The following is a 23990-nucleotide window of genomic DNA, read 5'->3' as shown; positions in this document are numbered from 1 at the left end:
GGAAATAAATGAAGTAGTATCTGTGAGCTTACTATGTTTTGCAGCTTTTGAATTAGAAGTATCATATGTGCTTTAACTGAAAATACTCTTTGAGGGCTTCTTCCCTTTATTAGTAAGGATTTCTTAAAAATCAGAAATACAAAATACAAAATAGAATTTGACTTTGTCTTCTATTTCTTAATTTATTCCATGATTTTTCCACACTGCAGAATCATTTTGTTGCATTTGCATTTCTATAGTACCACCTACTTACTTTGTCATTTGAATCAAGGGCTATTTGACATTCCTAATAGTAAACCTATTTGGAGAGTTGAAGATGAACTTGGTTTTAAATTCTTCATCCTAGGATCTTTTACTGTTACTAAAATCATTTTTAAAATACTTCAAATGTAATTAGAAATCATCTTGAAAGATGGTAGAATAGATGATGGCTGTATTCTTAGTACTTTCATAGCAAAAATGTGTCAGTCATGTAGAAATAGATTATCTAGGCAGTGGCTCATACCTGTAATCCTAGCACTCTGGGAAGCCGAGGCAGGAGAATCGCTTGAGCTCAGGAGTTCAAGACCAGCCTGGGCAACATAACAAGACCTGTCTCTTAAAAAAAAAAAAAAAAAAAAAAAAAAAAAATTCTAAAATTGTGTATATGTTAAACTTTTCTCCAATGTAAGATTTTTCTAAATGTGGAAGATAATATTTTTAGAAATTGAAATGAGCCAGGTACTTTTTTGCAAATATATTTAATGTTTTGTGCTATAGTATATGTGTTTAAACTCTTGGTTTATTTAATAAGATAGAATTAATTTCTATAAAATGAAGTGGACTCTCTAGAAGTTCATTTGACTTAGAATTACCAGGTGTTCATAAAGTTTATCTTTATATAGAGAAATTAATTTGTGTTCTACGTATGACTGTATAGATACACGTACATCTGGGTATGACATCAATTCCTATTTTCTGACATATATAAGATCGTTAGGAGTAAAGGAAATAGCATTATAAAAGCAGGTATATGTCTGCTTTCTTCCTTGGTGCTTAAATATATAAATGGTTGTATTTACATGTAATTTATGTGTACAATATATGTATATTGTCATGTAAAATATATGGTAAATAGGGCCAATTTCTTTCAGTGGCTCTGAAAATTCATTGTTGCATGATAGTTCTGTGTGGTATTGGGGTTACTTGTAAATAATCTGTGTACATAACATGTCTTGTGGATTTTGCATGCTACACTAATCTCTGTTAAATCTATCCCCTCTTTATTCAGAGTATGCTGTCAAGGTCCTTTAATTCCAATTTTACTGCTGTAAGCAGTTTTCAGTATGGCAGCTCTAGGGATCTGCATGGCAGCCAAGGCAGTCTTGCCTTGAGTGTTGCAGACGGAAGAGGTTCTGGTGGGCACATTTTTCGAGTGAGTACCTACAGTAGACCAATACTTCTAGCATGTAGAGAAAAAACCCAAAATTTTAAACGTTTTAATGTTTCTAGAAAAATAATTTACTGTGGGTTAGAAACCTTAATTTCCTATGAGTTCTTCCATGGCTTAGTTCTAAAACTTTCTTCAAAGCTGATTTAGTCCTTATCTCTTAAAGTTTCTTTGGTCATAAGCAAGGGATGTAGTCAGCTTTTATATATTTATGCAAAAAGGAATGAACAGTAGGAAAAATCATCTGAGAGGTTTTTAAAAATTTTATTCTTTGCAGGATTTTTTTCTTAATATTAAAATTAGTTTGCTGTTCCTAACTCAAGATTTCAAGGCGCTATGCCATATGTAATCCAGAGCTGATATAGGGAGAAGTAATTTTAACTCCAGGTGATTGAGAATTGGCTAATAAAAAGCACTACCTGTAACTATGTTTAATCATAATTCGCTGGATATGATTAAATGTGAGGCTAAAGAAACTGTAATAAATACTAATGAAAAGGCAAACCCATGCCTGGCACGTTGGCTCACACCTATAATCCCAGCACTTTGAGTGGCTGAGGCAAGAGAATCACTTCAGGCCAAGAGTTCCAGACCAGCCTGGGCAACATGGCAAGACCTCATCTCTACAAAAAAAAAAAAAAATTAGCCAGATGTGGTGGCATGTGCATGTAGTCCCAGCTACTCAGGAGGCTGAGGCAGAAGGACTACTTGAGCCCATGAGTTAGAGACTGCAGTGAGCTATGATGATGCCACTATACTCCAGCCTGGGCAACACAGTGAGACCCTGTCTCTTTAAAAAAAAAAAAAAAAAGGCAAAACCCAAATCCTTTATTACCCACATTTTACCGTAGTCCTTAGTAGTAAAGAAGAAAGGTTTGTTATTTTAATGAAAGTTAAGTGTAGAGGATAGAAAGGCAGAAAAAGAGAAAGAACAACTCAGGCCTGGCTCTGTTTCAAGATTTTTCTCTCTGTAACAATTTGAGGTGGTAGCATAGCCTCTTGACAGATACTTCTTCTGTCCCTCTCCTTCCAACTTGTAAGGATGTTTCCCCCTTACAACCCTATTTTATCCCCTCCCCAAAGTTTCCATGTTAACTCTTCACTTAGTTCTGGGTCCTTTACTTTTTCCTGGTTATAACCACCTTCCCCTATTTTTATACATCCCTGGATTTTCTCTGTTGTGTTCTAGAGTAGGAACAGTTTCCTGGATTCACTTTGCTCTGGCTACACCTGATGTAGCCTTACCCTGTCCTCTTGTCACCTACCACCATATGGTTTCTATGCTGTTATAGTGGAAGCAGTCATTTCTCAGTTTAAAGAGGGAGAGAAAAAGGTGGTAAATTTAATCCCTCATTTAAACAGAGTACATGTGGTAAAGACCAGTGTCTTTTATTATATTAACTCCAGGGGGAGTTTTTGCCATTTATAATCATCTGAAACAATTACTCTTTCTAAATTCTTTTACAGTAACATTTTGTGCTTGTTTTTCTTAAATTCAGAGCCTTTGAGTCCATTGAATTTTACTTTTTCACGCATAATATGCTTGTTATTTTCAAAAGTAGATAAGCATAGTTGTATATTCCAGGCTTGAATTTAAATTTCAGGCTGTGAGCTAAATTGATTAATATGTGTTTTAAAAGCTCATCTCAAAAAGGGAGAAGGAAAATAAAGTATTCATTGCGTAAATACACAAAGTTAGATCAAACCATAACCAAAAATTCTAAGCCATGGTTTGAACTAGCAACTAACTGCATGTAATAGATCTGTTGCAGACATAGTTTCTAAAATTAATTATAAATCCTTAAGTTTATAAGTATCTTGTAATATATCATAACAAAGTAGATTTTAGGTTGTTTTTATAAGACTAGAAGTTTATTGATACTGCTCATCATTAAAATTTAGGGGGAAAAAATCCTGTGTGGTACTATGGCTATTAAAAAAACAACAATTTTTTTACCAAAAATCTCTTTATAATACTCAACAGGAGTATATTTTAATTGGTCCTAAAATTTGAGACTCTGATTAATAACTAAATTTATTGTTAAAACGTGTTAAAAGCCAGGTATTACTATAAAACTAAAAGGAAAAAACATGTTGGCCAGGCAATGGCTCACGCCTGTAATCCTAGCACTCTCAGGCGGGCTGAGGTGGGAGGATCCCTTGAGCCCAGGAGTTTGAGGTTGCGGTAAGCTATGATGATGCCACTGCACTCTACCCTGGGCGACAGGGCAAGACTCTGTCTCCAAAAAAAAAACAAAAAAAGAACACGTAGTTTGTCTTCTACATCTGTGCATTATAAAGAAATAGATTAACAGTATCTATCCATGTAAACTTTTCACACAAGAACAAACATCTTACTATGTACCTTTGGAAGAAGAATATTAATTGATGGCGGTGATGATGGTAATGTTTGATTTGGGTCTTCCATCTTTTCACTATCTAGTAATATTTTTCCTAGCCTTCTCTCCAGTATCATCATCGTTTTGGTTTCACATCTTAAAGAGCATTATTTGTTTACTTTTTATTTTCCCCTCATTTGAAGCATTCCCAGACATCCAGTCCAGGAGATCCTGGCCAAGATGATATATTCATTTCAGGACAGCAGAACTACTCGTCAGCTACACTTAGTAACAAAGATGTTCCTCCAGACAGCTTGATGAAAGTAGGTGCTGAGGAAATAAATGAAGTAGTATCTGTGAGCTTACTATGTTTTGCAGCTTTTGAATTAGAAGTATCATATGTGCTTTAACTGAAAATACTCTTTGAGGGCTTCTTCCCTTTATTAGTAAGGATTTCTTAAAAATCAGAAATACAAAATACAAAATAGAATTTGACTTTGTCTTCTATTTCTTAATTTATTCCATGATTTTTCCACACTGCAGAATCATTTTGTTGCATTTGCATTTCTATAGTACCACCTACTTACTTTGTCATTTGAATCAAGGGCTATTTGACATTCCTAATAGTAAACCTATTTGGAGAGTTGAAGATGAACTTGGTTTTAAATTCTTCATCCTAGGATCTTTTACTGTTACTAAAATCATTTTTAAAATACTTCAAATGTAATTAGAAATCATCTTGAAAGATGGTAGAATAGATGATGGCTGTATTCTTAGTACTTTCATAGCAAAAATGTGTCAGTCATGTAGAAATAGATTATCTAGGCAGTGGCTCATACCTGTAATCCTAGCACTCTGGGAAGCCGAGGCAGGAGAATCGCTTGAGCTCAGGAGTTCAAGACCAGCCTGAGCAAGAGTGAGACCCCCCCCCCAATCTCTACTAAAAATAGAGAAAATTGGCTGGGCATGGTGGCACGGGCCTATAGTCCCAGCTACTCGGGAGGCTGGGGCAGGAGGATCGCTTGAACCCAGGAGTTTGAGGTTGTGGTGAGCTAGGCTGGACTCTATCTCCAAAAAAAAAAAGAAAAGAAATAAAGATTGTCTATGGCCACTGCCAGACAGATAAGTCTTTACTATTCTCCCTCAAGCTATTCCTTCTCATTTTCTTAACTAATTTCGTGCCTCTAGTATAATCAGATATGATTGTGAAGCATAGTTATTTATTATATAAAACTTTTACATTGCTCTTGAAAGTAGACACCCAGCCATCTAATATGTAAATTCATATATATATCTATTTATTTTACCCTTTTTTCTTTTAATTAAGCTCTGTCATCCAGTTTCCTTTTTTTTTTATTTTACACTTTATGGTTTAGGTTACTGAGTTTGTTTTGAGCTTCTTAATCTCCTGAGCCATCTGCTATCATAGCTTAATATATTCCATGTGTATCTTTAACATTGATGTAGGCAAGACCAAATATCCACATGTCAGGGAGTCTTAAGAAAAGGTCAGTAGTAATTGTCATCTGGATTTTCCCCTGGAGAGAAAGATCCTGAATCTGCACATAGGAATAAATGGTATAAACATAGAGAAAAGCAAGGGCGATCTACAGAATTGTGCATAAGTTATAAAGCAATAGCACAACCAGTTAATTGCTCCTGGGCAGAGCAATTGCATTAAATCTACAGGGATCAAGTAATAAACAACCACGATGGGGTTTTTTCCTCCAAAAATATACAGATAATATAGTGCCTCATTTCTCTTCTCCTCCACGAATACAAGGGTTGTCGTAGAGTAATATCATCCTTGTGTCCTATCACAGAATACCCGTGTGTGTTCCCAGACTTCAGAACTAAGTTCTCAAGTGTAACACAGTGTAACAGTAAAAAAGAGTACCTTTTTTAAAAAGTACAAATCTTCACCAAAGCTAAACTTCTTTGTATCTTTCAGCAAGGTTCACATAAGAAGAGCATACAGTTCTGAAACTGTTGCAATGTCTTTCTCTAAACTTTTCTACTTTTGGATAATTTTAGGAAAATGGAACTCAACAGTTTTTTTCCCATAATTTCATTGTGGATGAGGTTACCTTTCTGTTAGTAACTAATAGGGAAGTTTTAAATGTTTGAAAAGGGTAAAGATATTTTTTTCTACACAAAAATCTTTATATGCAAATATTTGTAGTATGATTTGTTTTTAAGATAGATTCCTCACACTAACAGAATAAGCTATTAGCCACATTTCTACAAAGGTGATTTTAAGTCAGGTTCAATCTCTTAAAATGAGAGGCATTAAAATAAAGTTCCTTAACAACAAACTAATAATCTCAAAATTTTTGTTTAACTTATGAAGAATAAAGTAGAATGTTAACATTTTAATTTAGTGGTTAATATTCTATGAGAGTTTATATTCTCTAATATTCTTAGTTTAAAAATTAACATAGATGCACACACAGAAGTAATAAATCAGTTACTACATAGATAGTTGAATTGGCTTGTTAATTCAGGAAAGAAAGGAATAAAGATATAAAAACATTCAAATTTGGAAAAAATTATACCACAAAATTACATTTTTCCTGAAGAAAAACATCGACAAATGTACCTGATGTATGTATATGTGAGCATGTATAGTATGGGGAAAGATATGCTTGTAACAGGCTTGCTTAAATTTTAGAATCTTGACAGTATTTGCCATTTTAACAGTTGGTTTGCTGTAACAAAGATAGGTGCATCTAACAAAAGACAGATATATCTAACAGAAAAGCAAATAATTTAAAGTGTAGATATGATACACTTTCATTTGAAAGCTTAAAAGAGTGAATCGATCAGCAAGCACTCAGGCAAGTTTAGAATTAAGACATTAATAGTTTTTTAAGGTTTAAAATTAGAAAAAGTGGCATGGTATTGTGTGGTTTATTAGAATGTAAATACTCTCATGCTCTTGTAATGCTTCAAGAAGAAATCCAAATATTTGTAATAAGACATTATTATTGGTCATTTTAAGATACTTCATGTTTTTCTTAGATGCCTTTGAGTAATGGACAGATGGGCCAGCCTCTCAGGCCTCAGGCAAATTATAGTCACACACATCACCCCCCTCAGGCATCTGTGGCAAGGCATCCCTCTAGAGAACAACTAATTGATTACTTGATGCTGAAAGTGGCCCACCAGCCTCCATATACACAGCCCCATTGTTCTCCTAGACAAGGCCATGAACTGGCAAAGCAAGAGGTAAGAATAATCAAGACTGTTTGAAATATGAGACTAAGCTTCTTATGTATTTTCATAGGTTATTTATTACCAGTAAATTCATATAGAATTTTAACGTAGTTTTTACCATTTTGTTTAAAGTTTTAGTTTTATGTTAAGTTTATAAAGCATAAAGTTGGTAGTTTTAATTTGACTTTATGATTGTATGATATAGGATTTAGTATTTTTGCCATGATTTTTTTTTAATTCTAAGGAGGTTGCTTTCCCAAAACTGGTTGATACTCCAGTAATCAGACATCCTTCAGGAATAGAAATAGTAGACCATTCAGCTGAAATGGCATATTGTTCTGTAACACCTAAAATCTTAATTCCTTAGATTTTGAAATTTGACTATAGATTCCAAACCACATTGAGTATTTGATCTTAAAAAGAACTTAAAGTCATGAGCCATACATTCACATATCATGATAGTTTATTGATAAATGATCAATAAATTAGAAACTTAGGTGGAGATCAAATGTTTTATTCATTTTGGTTGAATCTCTGGTGAAAGGGAATGTTTTGTAACAGAAGTTTAATTCTTGCATCTTTTTTGCTTAGTTATAAAAACTACTATCGGTCATATTTTAAAATCCCAACTCCTTTGAAACATTCACTTTGACACATTCAGGAAATGAAGAGTTAATATCACAAAACCACCAGTGGATCTTTAGATATCTTATGAAACAAGCCAGTAGACAGAGATACTATTGTAATTTAGATGTTACACAAGTGGAAACTGATAATAATGCACATTTTGTGTTTATGCATTGTCATTAAAATCCATGTCTAAAAAGTAAAATAGTTTTAGGTTAACATTAATTGATTACCTATCCTCATAAGACAAGCAATAAAATTAGGAGCTATGCTTTATAATCCCAGCTGTGTCTTTAACTAACTAACTCATTAACATAATATTCTATGTTGTATTTTCACTTCATCTGACCAAATGTTTATTTTTGATGAATCCTTAACTCACCAATATTTAAATGTGGATTTTGTCATGTTATAACTTTTTCTGAAATAGTAATAATAGTTCCCTTTATTTTCATACTAACTCAGATTCGTGTGAGAATTGAAAAGGATCCAGAACTTGGATTTAGCATATCAGGAGGTGTTGGAGGTAGAGGAAATCCTTTCAGACCTGATGATGATGTAAGTTTTGTTTATATGTCCTTGAAACACCCATAAAATTTTATTCACTAATTTAATACCTCTTATATGTAAGTGAAAATCTAATAGATATTTGTGTAACTCTACGTAGACATCACTTTTATTCCCCTCTGTATTGTTTAGCTTTTCATTTGAAATTCGATCATTCAAGTTAATTGCTTAAGGGAAAAACTTTAACCAAAAATTTTGAGTGTTTATGATATTATCAAGTGATTTTTAATTTTCATATTACTTTTCTCAACATCTATAGAAGTAATTTCATCACTAAAGTCAGAATTAGTAGAGGGAAAAATAACTTTGATTTGTCATAGTATTACTCAGAGAAGTCAGGGAGAAACTTGTACCATGAGTCAAATATTTGCATGATGTGGAAGAAAGATTTCTCCATGCATCCGGTCTTTGGTTAAATAGTTATCTTTTTTGTTGTTATTAAAGGGTATATTTGTAACAAGGGTACAGCCTGAAGGACCAGCGTCAAAATTACTGCAGCCAGGTGATAAAATTATTCAGGTAATTAAGATGAATCTTTTTATTATTTTCTTTCATTTTATAACATTCCTCTAGGGTTTTTATAGTTTGAAATATTTCTAATTTATACTTGAAAATCATTCCTCTATGTTTGATATAGCTTTTGTTTAAGTTCAGGAAGGGGGATCAGAGTACTCCTTTTTGGGAGTGGGCTTTCATATCAAAAATAGAGAAGAAAATTTCAAAATCTGAAAAGTCCTTTTTATTTTCCTATGTCCCCCTTTTCTCTGTTCCTTCAGCTTCCTAAACACTTGCAGTGTAGCTCTGTCTTAGAAGGAAGACGAACCTAAGACACAAGTACAGCTCTCCTTCTCTACCCCTACTTTCACTGTTGTCAGTTCAGAAATTAATCTCTTAACATTCAGAAATTAATCTCTCTTTTTTATGACAGCCTACCATTGAAAAGAAGTTAATCTTTAAAAAGTAAATAACTCTAATCATATAGACATTAGCATTTAGTAGCAAAAGTACAGACTCTGAAGCCATATTGCCTGAGTTTGAATCCTGGCTCCAACACTTTTCTAAAATATAATTTAAAACATTTTTTTTTAATTTTTAAATAATTTCAAGCTTAGAGAAAGCTGCAAAAATAATACAGCAAACATCTGTATATACTTCATTTGATCACCAGTTGCTCATATTTTGCCACATTGTCTTTAGCATTCATCCTCCTCTTTTCCCTTCCACCCTCCTCCCTCTCTCTCCATACACATTCACTCACTCATAAACTCATACACATTTATTTTTCTGAACCATTTGGGAATCTATGGTTTTGATTTTGTGACTGAGGAAGTTACTTTACCTCTCCATGCCTGGGTTTTCTCTTCTCTAAAATAGGACGATGAAAGAATCTTCTTTGAGTGTCGTTAAGAGAATCATAGTATTTAATTCATTTGATGTGTATAGAACAGTGTGTCTTGTACACATTAAGACCTCAATAAATATTAGCCCACTCTGGGAGGCCGAGGCGGGCGGATTGTTTGAGCTCAGGAGTTCGAAACCAGCCTAAGCAAGAGCGAGACCCCGTCTCTACTAAAAAAAAATAGAAAGAAATTAATCGGACAACTAAAAATATATAGAAAAAATTAGCTGGGCATGGTGGCACATGCCTGTAGTCCCAGCTACTCGGGAGGCTGAGGCAGGAGGATCGCTTGAGCCCAGGAGTTTGAGGTTGCTGTGAGCTACGATGACGCCACGGCACTCTAGCCCGGGCAACACAGCGAGACTGTGTCTCAAAAAAAATAAATAAATAAAAATTAAAAAAATAAATAAATATTAGCCTTAATTATAGGAAGGTGGTCTTGATCTGATGGCTCCCAGGCTTTGGGAAGACTAGGCCTTGTCCCCTGCTATCCCTGCAGTTTGTTCCCCTCAGATACATATTAGCACGTACATACACATCACCATGTCTGACATTGTATCTTAAGCAAGTGGTTCCTAACATTGGGCCACTACATGAGAATTGTCTGAAAACTTGGACAAAATACAGATTCCTGGACCCCATCTTCAGAGATTTTAGAAGTATAGAATAGGGAGTCTATATGTTGTTTTAAATTCCCAAAGTGATTCTTATTTGCTTCAGGTTTGTGAACTACCTGGCAGAAATTTAAGTGCAGAAATGCAAATAAATTACTGTAAAATGTTTTTCCTAAAAGCATTTTTCCTCTTTCTTCTAGGCTAATGGCTACAGTTTTATCAATATTGAACATGGACAAGCAGTGTCCTTGCTAAAAACTTTCCAGAATACAGTAGAACTCATCATTGTACGAGAAGTTTCCTCATAAGCACTGTGGACAAAAAAGGGGGAAAGACAGCGAGATTTATTGGAAGATACTTGCAGGGGAAATTAATATTTTGACTATTTTTATATATAAAGAACTCAAAAAATTATGTTCACATTTGTACATTAATGAAGTAATGGAACTTGTGGTTAGAGGGAAAGAACCACTGTACAGAATATAAAGGAGACTGTTGAATTCATACCGTATAAAACTTGTTAGGTTTTTAAACATAGCAATCAAGGCTACAGAAACAAACCTATGTTGTTTTTGTATAGATTGTAGGTTTATTTTTGGATTTCATACATATAACTGAACTGTGTGCAAGGCAATAGTTAGCCTTGATTTTAGCCCAGAGACAGATGGCAGAGCTATCTATCTCATAGCTTTTATGCCTTTATTTTTATTCAACTGGTATTAATGTTTTTCTCCTGAAACTACTTTTTTTTGACGTGGGCAAGAGATTTGAAGTGTTGGCTTTTGCTATGTGCATATTGAATTGAAGAGTGAGTAGGTGAAGGTGGTGCTGGTGGGTTCACTTTCCAAGGCCAGATTAAAACAGTTATTTCCTATAAAAATCTGGAAGCAAAGAATGAAAAAAATGTGTTTTTTATTAATAGAATCATGCAATAAAATACATAATATCTTTTTAAAGAAGTAGAAAAGACAATAATTGCATTTTATGAGCTCTACAGGATCTGTTCTTGTCATAGCCATGGACTATACATTTGCTACTGGTGATTCAGTTTTTAATTTTTTAGTCACAGGAAATTTTTAACTCTACTGTAGATGCATGTTCATGCATTTTTTGTGCTATGGAAATCCCCTGGGTTTTTTTATTTTTTGCAAATGGTGGTACTTGCAATCTGTTTTATAATTAGCGTTCCATTTTAATCTAATTTATAATTTTTATTTTAAGCAGCAAATCAAACTAAAATGGCCAGTTTTAACATTGTGTTACCTGTAACACAAAATGTTAAGAAGGTTTAGGAAAGCCTCTTGATTTTTGTTTGGCCTTGCATTGCCTTGGTAAAGTAAAAGGAAACAGTGTGTGCATGGAGCTAAGAAACCAAAGCGAGTTTGTGAAGCTGGCACAGTGACAGAGAATTGCTGTGGAGAGTTGTAGAGCAAAGGGGTAGGTCCTTGAGGCCTACCAGTATGTAAAGTTGTTCAATAAAGGGCTGTTCCTACAGGTAACATTAAATGTGAACTCAACACTTCGGAGTCTTTAAAGGGTTTCTAAGTGTATCAGTGTAATAGTGTTTTACCACCAACTGCCTTTGTTCCCAGTTACTGTAACAAATATGTGATATCTGATAGAGGTTTGTTAATTTTGTTTATCCAAACCATTAATTTTATTTGTTTTTGTTCTATGTAATCAAATAAAATTTGAGTAACATGCAATGGTAAGAATTAATGCATGGTTATTTGGACCAGAAAAAAGTGCCATAGAAGATCAATGACTGTTGTTAGTTGAGGCTTGTCTGGAACCTTTCATTAGAGCAATATTCAGTTATTGCAATTCATTTTTAATTACTAAGAAATGTAATTTGGAAATTTTTAATCTGTTACGCCTTGTTCTTCAACCTGGATTTAATTAAGACTTTTATAGGACTAACTAAAACACCAACCTACATTTATTTTTGCAAAAGTGAATTGGACTCACTTTCCATTCTTGCTAGTCAGAGTAAATGGACAGCACTTTTAAATATGTGAACTCAAATATTGCACTTCTTTCAAGATGTTATCAGTTGGTTATTGTACTGTATAGTTTTAATAATTTTGATTGAAACCCTTTAATAACTCTTTGTAAATTTTAACTCATTTTAGTTGATTTTCCGTACTATTTACATAGGAATTGATTTTTATGGATATAGTAGAAGAAATGTGCTGTATTTTGATAAAATTCACTTATTGTATGTGTGTTGTAATCTCTAAAGAAAAGAATGACAAACAGCTTCTTTAAGACAAGTCTTGGTGTTCCCTTTATTCTTAATTTATTTTAAAATATTAACTTGGCATTGTAAAATAGTCACATTCTCTTTTTATTAATTTCAAATTTTCACCATCACATTCTACTTTTAATCAGGAATACATAAAATAGGCATAATTGTGGAGTTTTCAACTACTTTACCTTGAACCAGATACATAGATACAATTTTGGAAGAGGAATTAAGCCCCACAGAATAATGCATTCATCAATGATTAAACATTAAGTTCATTGAATATTATATTGAAATATTACAAGTGCAGCAAATGTAAAATGCACTATTGTATTCTTTAGTTGATTAAAATTTTGTAATGTTCTTGCAACACAAAAAGTTGAGTAAGAAAGTTTGTTACCAAAAGGAATATTACATGATAATATATTAATAACCAAAACACAAAAAAGCTTACACTTAATAGCCAAAGTTTTCTTCCAAAATATTGGAAAATTAAAATTAAATGACAGGACTCTTCATTAGAATTTTTATTATGGTAATAATAAAGTTTCAAAATCTGAATAGAAGAGTAATAATTTAAATCTTTTGAGGAAGCTGAGAAGACATTTTTAGTTTATATTACTGTTGAATGAATTGTAGTTAAGGCCTATACCCATAGCTGATTTTATTTTAATAAGTATTATGTAACAAATAATCAAAACTAGAACTGCCTTTTTTTAGTAACTGTTTAAAATTTCTTACCCTAGCTAACTAGTAAAGATTTATGCCAGTAAATAGGATATGATCAGAGGAATTTATTCAGTTTGCTGTTGTTGACACAGTCTAAAGTTTTACACCGTTTCATTAAGGAATCTTCATCTGAATCAAACAAATTCTAAAATTCCTTACATATTTATTTTGTAAATATTTTTCTGACCTTTTTGGACTAGACTTGAAGATGTACATACACTTGAAAAATTCTTTTAAACACAAACGTTGCCATAAACAGAACTAAACTTTTAAGTATTAATTTGCTGTGCTTAAAAATCTCCCAGTCTCAGCCATGTAATATTTTTTTCAATCAGCATTTATTCAACATTCCAAATTTTTGTATGTATCTAGATGGCTTGAATTAACACATAGAGTATAGATAATAAACTAATGTTATTTAAAGTTGCGTGGTTTAATTTATGAAATTCAGGGTTAGAGGAATTCTCATGAAAAGAAAGCATACAACTTTTTTTTGTCTTTTGAGCATTAAAACCCTTTATGTCTGGGTATGGAAAAAGGAAGAAATGTAGTTTATTTCAAATTTTATTTTGTTTTTAATTTTTTTTTTTTTTTTTTTTTGAGATAGAGTCTCCCTTTGTTGCCTGGGCTAGGGCGAGTTGCCTTCGCGTCAGCCTAGCTCACAGCAACCTCAAACTCCTGGGCTCAAGTGATCCTCCTGCCTCAGCCTCCCAGGTAGCTGGGACTACAGGCGTGAGCCACCACGCCTGCTAATTTTTTGTTTCTATTTTTAGTTGACTGGCTAATTTTTTTTTTGTATTTTTAGTAGAGATGGGGTCTCACTCTTGCTCAGGCTGGTCTCAAACTCTTTACCTCAAACAATCCTCCCGCCTTGGCCTCCCAAGAGTGCTGGGATTACAAGCGTGAGCCACCGTGCCCGGCCTATTTTATATTTTTTAGAGACAGGGTCTCTATGTTGCCCAGGCTGGTCTCAAACTCCTGGTCTCAAGTGATCCGCTTTGGCCTCCCAAAGTGCTGATATGATACTACAGGCGTGTAAGCCACCATGCCCGGCCTGCTTTTTTCACTTCTAAAGGACGCCACTAAGATGAGAAATGCTTTTCAGGTGGAGATTGGCAATAAATCAAATCTATTTGGGAAGGGTATTTTTTTAATTCATTCTGTTGCATTCTTATTAATATAGTCTTTTAATGTTTAGTACATAGGTTTCTTTGAAAAAGACATTGAAATTAAAATGTAGGATTCATCAAGAGCATTAATGAACAACCTTTGGAAAAGTTTGGCCATCTTATAGCTCTAAAGTTGCTAATCTTTACAAAATTTATAAACCTGGAGGACAGTAAGCATAGTCATTGAGTTTTGGAAAATTGTTAGGAGAATGCTATATTCTTTCTAAGACTATGTAGTCTCTTCATGAGGCAATTTTCAAGATTAAAATTTATGGTCTCCAACAGTGTACAGTCCTAACTTCCAAGCACCTGAGAAGCCCATTCTAAGCTGAGAAAACGTATTTTAGAAAAAAATGCCCGAAATGTTTTTTTTTAAAAGAATAAGCTAGGTTTTATTGTAAAGAGCAATCAAGATGCTCCTGAATACACCTGAACCTTTCTATAGGCTAGTTAGGAAAGAGGCTGAAAAAAAGGATCCTTCTGTTAGAATTTTCTTTTCAAATATAACAAGTAGGGACACTGGTGATCTTCCATGGGACAACATGTGGCCCCACAATTTAATTCCAGGATTAAATTTGAGAAGCTTATGTATCACTGATAAAGGAAGAAATCTAAGCTGTGAAATTACGTTTTTCCCCTCAAGGGATTCAGTAAAGCTATTTCATTTTTCTTGAATATAAGTCTATAAACATTTTTCTGGAACTGACCCTCCTTAGATCTAACTTCAAGACATAGCTTTGGAAGGATCTGTTTTCATTTGCTCTTTTTCGTAACTTTTCCTTGTCAGAAAACCTAAAGAAAAATAAAGTAAGCTAATAAAAATTGGAAAAAAATTAATGCGTAAGCAGAGCATGGGTTTTAGGATGGATGGGTGTTAAGTCTCCTCATCTTCATGAAAGAACAAAACTAATACTCTGAGAACTAATGCCTGTCCAAAATAGATACTAAATTAATCTTTCACATTTGAATCATCCTTCACTATAGCATCCCTCAAAGGAACATTCATTCTCCCAAGAGTAGGAAAAATCATTTGCAGACTTGACTGCCACAAAGGAAATTGTTCAAGGAGGAACACTGGAGCATGCTTTAAGTTCCCCTTCCTATCCACATACCTAGAAAGGACAAAGAGGATTATTAATACAATGATAGGTAAAAGTATTATTTAATAAGCTCAACAGCTTTGGAAAACAAGAAGGGAGTGCACTGGATTGATAAATTTTGAGGAATTCTTTGAAGGCCTAAGGCAGATAGGGCCAGAGAATTCTACCATAAAAGGTGGATTTGGCTTCAGGATACCTCAAAGGTGGAGACAGGTTAAAGGATCAAGAATGGTTTGAATATTGCATCATAAGAAATTTGTTAGGTCAACCACCTTTTTATGCCAAGCAGTGCTCATAAGGGGCATCTGGTTCGAGGCAAGAGCAATGAGTGGCTACTTGGATTAAGAAGGAAAACCAGTGCAGCTCTTTTGAGTTATTATGGTCTGCCCAGTTGCATGTCCTGCTGTTGGCCCACCATTAGTGCAGACAATTTGCAAGTAACAGACAGACTCATAGTAAGATCAAAACAACAAAACAGGAACGTTTGAAAATAGCACCATGAAGAGAGCCACCAAACAGAAGCATCAATGTCTAAAGAAATCAATAGTTAAAACTGTATCTTCTGAGGGATAAATGAGGATATTGAATTTATAAAACAAGCTGTTACGAAAAGGCTTAAATATCTTTGTAACATAGAATAATATTGTCAAATTCAACAGCTGGGCTGGAGGGTAGGAAGGAAACATGTCAAGGGCAAATCAAAAGCTCTTTAAGTTTAGATTCCATAGAATGTAATGCAAATGAAAAGTACGCAATGAGACATGAAAGAGAAGTCCGCATGTTTCAACATGAGTCCTCCCTTTGAAGGACTGTGGAAACAGAACGAAGCACGGAAAATACTCAAGAAAATTTCTGGAGCTGTGACATGACATAGTTCTCGGAATGGGCCCATTTAGTACCAAGCAAAGACTATAAACATGCTCACACTTCTAGATATATCTTCATGAAATCTCAGAGTAGTTAGAAAGAATATCCTAAAAGGTTCCAAAATGTGAAGGAAATTATTGCAAAATGAATGGAGTGAGATTGTCATCAGAACTTCCACCAGCAATTTGGATACAAAAAGATAGTAAAGCAATACATCCAAAATTTAAAAGTTATTCAAGTCAGAGGGCACAATAAGACAGTTTCAGGAATTCAAGGACTCAAAATTTACCTCTCCATAAGAAGTACCAAGGAATATACTCCAACAAAATGAAAAATAAATTTTACTTTTAAAAATTTCCATGGATTTAGGGGGTACAAGTGTTTTTTGTAGGTGGATGAATTTTATAATGCTGAAGTCAGAGCTTTTAATGTACCCGTCACCAGAATAGTGTACACTGTACCTGATAGGTAATTTTTTATCCCTCACCTTCCTTCTACCTTCCCCACTTCTTAGTTTCCAATGTTTCTTACACCACTTTATGAACATACATACCCATTGTTTAGCTCCCATTTGTAGGTCAGAGCATGGTATTTGTTTTTCCATTCCTGAGATACTTCACTTCGGATAATGGTCTCCAGTTCCATCCAAATTGTTGAACAAGAGATTATTTCATTCTCTTTTATGGCTGAGTAGTATTCTGTAGTATATATAGAGAGAGCACATTTTCTTAATCCACTCATCAATTGATGGACACTTGAGATTGAGTCCATATCTTTGCAATTGTGAATTGTGCTGTGATAAACATTTGGGTGCAGGTGTCTTTTTGTTAATAGCGAATTCTTTTCCTTTGGGTAGATTCCCAGTATTGAGATTGCTGAATAAATGGTAAGTTTACTTTTAGTTCTTTGAGGAGTCTCCATACTGTTTTCCATAGAGGTTGTACTAATTTACATTCTCACCAACAGCATATAAGTGTTCCCTTTTTACCGCATCTGTGTCAACATCTATTGTTTTTTAATTTAATAATGACCATTCTGACATTCGTAAGGTGATGTCTCAATGTGGTTTTAATTTGCATTTCCTTGATGATGATTTTTTTTTTTTTTTTTTTTACTCTGTTGCCTGGGCTAGAGTGCCGTGGCGTTAGCTTAGCTCACAGCAACCTCAAACTCCTGAGCTCAAGCAATCCTTCTGCCTCAGCCTCCTGATTAGCTGGGACTACAGGCATGCACCACCATGCCTGGCTAATTTTTTCTATATATTTTTAGTTGTCCGATTAATTTCCTTCTATTTTTAGTAGAGACGGGGTCTTGCTCTTGCTCAGGCTGGTTTCAAACTTCTGAGCTCAAACAATCCGCCTGCCTCGGCCTCCCAGAGTGCTAGGATTACAGGCGTGAGCCACCACGCCCGGCCCCTTGATGATTATTGATGTGAGCTTTTTTTTTTGCTTTTGGAGACAGGGTCTTGCTCTGTTGCTGGGGCTAGAGTGCAGTGGCATCATCACTGCAACCTCAAACTCTTGGGTTCAGCTATCCTCTGGCTTCAGCCTCCCAAGTAGCTGGGACTACAGGTTCATGCCACCATGCCTGGCTAATTTTTCTATTTTTCTGTAGAGAAGGGATCTCATTCTTGCTCAGGCTGGTCTCAAACTCCTGCCTTGGCCTCCCAAAGTGCTGGGATTATAGGCATGAGCCGCTGCACCCAGCCATCTCGAGTGTTTTTCATGTTTCTTGGCCATTGTATATCTTTTGGAAAAAATCTGTCTATGTCTTTTGCCCACTTTTTGATGGGATTATTTGGGGCTTTTATCTTGCTGGTTTGAGTTCTTTGTAGATTCTGGATATTAGTCCTTTGTTGCATGTGTAGTTTGCAAATATTTTCTCCCATTCTGTAAGTTGTCTATTTGTTGATTATTTCCTTTGCTGTGCAGAAACTTTTTAGTTGAATCAAGTCCCATTTATTTATCTTTGTTGTTGCTATATTTGCTTTTGGGGTCTTAGTCATAAATTCTTTGCTTAGACCAATGTCTGGAGAGGTTTTCCTACATTTTCTTCTAGAAGTTTTAGGGTTTCAGGTTTTACATTTAAGTCTAAAAAAAAAAAAATTGGCTGGGCACAGTGGCTCATGCCTGGAATCCTGGCACTCTGGGAATCTGGGAGTTCAAGCCGAGAGGACTGCATAAGGTCAAGAGTTTGAGACCAGCCTGAGCAAGATGGAGACCCTGTCTCTACCAAAAATAAGAAAAATTAGCTGCATGTGGTGGCATGCGCCCGTAGTCCTAGCTACTCGGGAGGCTGAGGCAGAAAGATTACTTGAGCCCAGGAATTTGAGGTTGTGGTAAGCTGTGATGACACCACTGCACTCCAGCCAGGGTGACAGAGTAAGACTCTGTCTCCAAATAAAAAATTCAAGACAAGGCATGGTTGTTCATGCCTGTAATCCTAGCACTCTGGGAGGCCAAGGCGGGAGGATTGCTTGAAGTCAGGACTTCAAGACCAGCCTGAGCAAGAGCAAGACCCCATCTCTACAAAAAACAGAAAAAATTAGACAGGTGTGGTGAAGCACACCTATAGTGCCAGCTACTGGGGAGGCTGAGGCAGGAGGATGGCTTGAGCCCAGGAGTTTGAAGTTGCTGTGAGCTATGATGACGCCAGGGCGAGAGTGAGACCCTGGCTCAAAAAAAAAAAAATTGGAATCTGAGAAATAATATTGACCCAAGCCACATATACTAGAGCAGAAATAAGTATAATTGGTATTGATAATAAATAAGAGTAGAAGTAAAATACTAGATGATTTCTATAAGAAAAGAATTAGAGTTTTTTAAAAAAGAAACTATACATATTGGTGAATTTTAAGTGCTTATAGAAAAATCTAATTTGAAAATCATGAGTGAATAATGATAACAGAAAGAATAAATAGTACTCTGTGGGTTTTTTATTTATATAAATAAATGCAATAGGTTATAGATTTTTTTCATCCCGCAGTGATGAATATACATGGAGTTTGACTCCACTGCATTTTACTTACCTGTTTTTCTAGATGAATATCTGTGATGCCTCTGCTTTGTCTACCTCCCCACTGCCATAGACAGACAATGAAGTGGTGAGTCCTCATTCATATATTATAGACCGGTGTGAAAATTTCTCTAGAATACATACCTGGGAGTATAATTGCTAGGTAAGAGGTACTATTTAATTTCACTCCTCTGTTAAATTACTTTCCAGAAAGTCTACACTAATTTATATTCTCATTAGCTAGATGTGGAGATTCTCATTTTCCCACGTTTGCAAACAGTTAATATGTGACTTTCTAACTTTCTCATATTTGGTGGATATAATATTGTATTTTGATGTTGGTTTAAATTTCATTTTTCTGATTCCTGGGGTGTTTCACAAGGACATACATTGATAGCTATTAAAGTTTACTGTTCTGTAAATGTCCTATTCTCTTTACCCGTTTATCTCCTTTTTCCCATTTTTCTAGATTTTAAGCTTGAGTTATAGGAGTTTTAGGGGTCTATTTCAGATATTACTCTCATCATTTTAAACATTGCAGATATCTTCTCCCAATCTGTTTATCTTTGTTTATGATATTTTTTATTTGTTTAAAAGAAAAAAAAGGCTTAACATAGCTGAGAACAAACCTGTCATTTATGCTTTATCATTCTTAATTAAGAAAGTCTTCTCCTTTCCTGAGTCACAAAGGTGTCCTCCCATGTTTACGTATATCAACTACATAGATTTACTGTTAACATTTAGATCTCTAATCCATCTTGAGTCCACCACTGTATATGGTATAAGGTAGTGATCCAGCTCCATGTTTTCTTTACATCATCTACTAAACCATCCTTATTTCTATTAATTTGTGATGCAGACTTTTTTATAAATCAAGTGCCTGTGTATACACAGGACTGTTTCTGAGTTCTCTGACATGTTCATTGGTCTGTTTCTCTGTTCCTGCCTCTGTACCGTGTTTTTTTCTCCAGAAAAGTTGTAAGTTTTATAATTAACATCCATCATCTAGATTCTTTCACTAACATTTTTCTATATTTGCTTTCATGTACCATGTTACTTTTATAACTAAAACTTTGTATCTATCTTAATATCCTATAGCAGTGGTTCTCAATCGCTTGTCGGGCCCCACCCACAGGGATTTTAAGTATGTCTGGGTTGGGACCCAAGAATTTACATTCCTAGCAAGTTCCTAGGTGATGCTGATGCTTATGGTTTGGGGATAACAGAGAATCACTGTTTTATAGGATAAGTCTTCCTCTTTGCTCCTGTTTTTTCCATATACATTCCAGAGTAAGTTTTTTGGCCTTGACTTTCTGGCCATGGTGAAATTACCCTCCCTCCTGAAATGGCAAAAAAACAGACAAAATTTTGAAACAGTTCTTTTCAAAATACTAAACATTAGGCAGTGAAGGACAATGATCCCTGAGGAAGTGGAGGGGGAGAGGTGAACTCTGTGATGGTCTCCAGACAGAATTTCCAGGCCATGAAGGCTCCCTTTGTTGAGATGAAGCTAAGAGTTCAGGGAAACCAAGGGAGGTAAAGTTCACAAGGCAGAATAATGGAGAGGAGAGAGCTGAACATGGAGAACTACATGCATTTATGCATGTAGCTAAGTACTTACCAGCACATGTGTACGAGGAAAGTGCCCAAGGCTAGGGAAAGAACTACCTGAAAGGATTAGAGGTAACAGTGACCTGCGCTTGCAGTTAACAGTGTCCTGTGCTCACACACAATGGGTAATAATGCCTATTCCCATCAACGAGACTGGAAAACTTCATGATTCACAAGCATAGGGTCAGGTATACAGAGGGGTCTTGCTTCAGTGGTGGGGAATAATTAGCCTAAGATTAAAGCCTGCTCTAGTCCCACCAAACACATCTTAAAAGCAAGACCTGAAAAGATCAAACTATTTCTAAGTAATGTAACCGTAACCCAGAACATAGTATTCTAAATAATACTTACAGGCATTCAAAGTACAAAAATATCCAGCATCCACAATGTACCATTCATAATGTCTGCCATCAAATAACAAATTACCAAGCATGCAAGGAAGCAGAAAAGCATGACCCATAATGAGATAAATAAATTAAAACTGACCTCAGAGATGACACAGATGTTAGAATTTATAGATAATGGCATCAAAACAGTATATAACTGTATTCCACATATTCATAAAGTTAAGTAGAGATATGAAAGATATAAAAAAACACAAATTAACTTCTTGAAATGAAAACTACTCTTCCAGAAGTGAGCACCACAGTAGAAATGTGTGAAGTGTTCAATACACTGGATAAGATTAACAGAGCACACAATGCAGCAAAAAACTACTGAATTCAAAGGCAAAATAATAGGAACTCCAAAATGAAGCTGTGCGATTATAATTTTTTAAAATGAACAAAGTGACAACAAATTTTGGGGCAATTTCACTAATATGTGTAATTAGAGTTTCTGGAGGAGAGGGGATAGAGAGAAAAACAATAGCTGAATATTTTCCAAATTTCATGAAAATTAAAAACTTACTGGTCCAAGAAACTTAACAACTCCAAGCACAAGAAACACAAGGGCACTACGCCCAGGAATATCATAATCAAATTACTCAAAACCAGTGATTAAAGAGAAAACCTTAAAAGCAGCCAGAGGAAAAAAAAGACATGCGCAGAGGAACAAAGACAAAGGGAATGGCAGATTTCTTGCCAGAAAGATTATGTGAGAAGACAATGGAGAAAAAAATGTCAACCTAGATATCTTTGAAAAAATACAGGGGAAAAAACAACTTTTTCTGACATACAGAAACCGAAAGAATGTATCACCATCAAGCTCACACTATGAGAAATGTTACTGGAAGTAATTCAGGCAGAAAGAAAATGATACCAGATGGAAATCTGGATTTATGCAAAGGAATGAAAAGCACCAGATTTGGTAATTGCATGAGTAAATATTAAAAATTTGTTGTTTAAATCTCTTCAGAAGATAATTATCTGTTTAAACAAAAATAATAACAATGTAGGGTGGGATCTATAACATATATAAATATCAAATGTATGACAGCAATAGCACAAAGAGGAGAAATGTAAGTGTATTATAAGGTTCCTTTTTGGTTTTTTTTGAGACAGAGTCTTGCTCCTGTTACCCAGGCTAGAGTGCCATGGCATCACCCTAGCTCACAGCAACCTCGAACTCCTGGGCTCAGGCCATCTCTCTGCCTCAGCCTCCTGAGTAGCTGGGACTACAGGCATGCGCCACCATGCCCGGCTAATTTTTTCTATTTTTAGTTGCCCAACTAATTTTTTTTTTTTTTTCTGTTTTTAATAGACGCAGGGTCTTGCTCTTGCTCAGGCTGGTCTCAAACTCCTGACCTCAAGCGATCCTCCCACCTCAGCCTCCCAGAGTGCTAGGATTACAGGCATGAGCCACTGCACCTGACCTGTAAGGTTCTTACATGTGAAGTAGTATCATATCACTCAAAGGTAACTGTGATAAGTTAAACATGAATACTGTAAACCATAAAATGACCAGTAAAATAATAAAAACAAATAGTTACAGCTAATAAGCCAACAAAGAAGATAAAATGGAATCATAAATAAAATACTGAATTAATCCAAAAGAAGGCAGAGATGAAGGAACAAGTAAACAAAGGGGCAAAAGGGACAAGAAATAGCAAATTGGTAGGTATAAACTTAATCATATCAAAAATCCTATAAAATGTGAATGTTCTAGATATCTCTATTAAAAGGCAATGATGTCAGTTGGCTTTTTTAAAAAATAAGACTCAACAACATGCTGCATAGAAGAAATGCACATTAAAATTAAAGACGAATTAAAAGATATTCCATGTTAACATTAATCAAAGTTGCAGTGGCAAAATAATATCAGACAAAATAAATTTTAGAGCAAAAAAATATTACCAATGATAAAGACAGTCGTTTCATAATGATTAAGTAGTTGATCCTTCAATAGTTCATAATCCTAAACATTCTGCATGTAAATACAGAAGTTCAAAATACATGAAGCAAAAACTGACAGACCTGCATAGAGAAAAAGATAGATCTATAATTATAATTAGAGATTTCATTCCTCTCTTTCAATAATTGAGAGGAATAGGCAAACATTAATAATATATGGAAGACTTGAACCATACTATCCACCAACTTGACCTCATTGATGTTTATAGAATTCTTCACCCAACAATAGCCAAAAACATGTTCAAGTGTACATGAAACATTTGACAAGATAGATCATATTCTGAGCCAAAAGACAAGTCTCAATAAATAAATTCAAAAGAATTGGAAGCATACAAAGTATTTTCTGTGGCCACAATGGAATTAAATTAGAAATCAATAACAGAAATCTCTCTGGAAAATCCCCAAATATATGGAAACTAAAGAATATACTTTTAAATGACCCAGGTGCCAAGGAAGAAATCAAAAGTAAAATTAGAAAATATTTTTAACTGAATGAATGTAAAAATACCACATAACAAAATTTGTGAGATGCCACTAAAGCAGTACTTAAGGGGAAATTTATAAACACTAAGTGTCTATATTAGAAAAGAATAGACATCTCAAATCAGTACTCAGTATCTGCCTGAAGAAAACTAGAAAAAGATCAAATTAATCAAAAAATAAGTAGAAGAATGGGAAATTTATAAACACTAAGTGTCTATATTAGAAAAGA

At 34.7% G+C, this 23990-nt stretch overlaps 1 protein-coding gene across 1 annotated transcript in view; it reads left to right on the top strand.

Moving 5' to 3' along the window:
* ERBB2IP (erbb2 interacting protein) overlaps positions 1–12459 on the top strand; it is a 158021-nt gene extending 145562 nt beyond the window's left edge. Inside the window, exons 22-25 of the mRNA XM_012664503.1 lie at positions 6790–6996; positions 8077–8169; positions 8623–8697; positions 10392–12459. Of these exons, the coding sequence (XP_012519957.1) occupies positions 6790–6996; positions 8077–8169; positions 8623–8697; positions 10392–10499 (483 nt within the window). The 3' untranslated portion in view covers positions 10500–12459. The remainder of the gene's footprint in view (positions 1–6789; positions 6997–8076; positions 8170–8622; positions 8698–10391) is intronic.
* The last annotated feature ends 11531 nt before the right edge of the window (positions 12460–23990 follow it).

Source organism: Propithecus coquereli, unplaced genomic scaffold (assembly GCF_000956105.1).
Source record: "Propithecus coquereli isolate 6110/MARCELLA unplaced genomic scaffold, Pcoq_1.0 Scaffold9, whole genome shotgun sequence".
Classification (NCBI taxonomy): Eukaryota; Metazoa; Chordata; class Mammalia; order Primates; family Indriidae; genus Propithecus; species Propithecus coquereli.
This window is presented reverse-complemented; position numbering and strand designations above follow the sequence as displayed.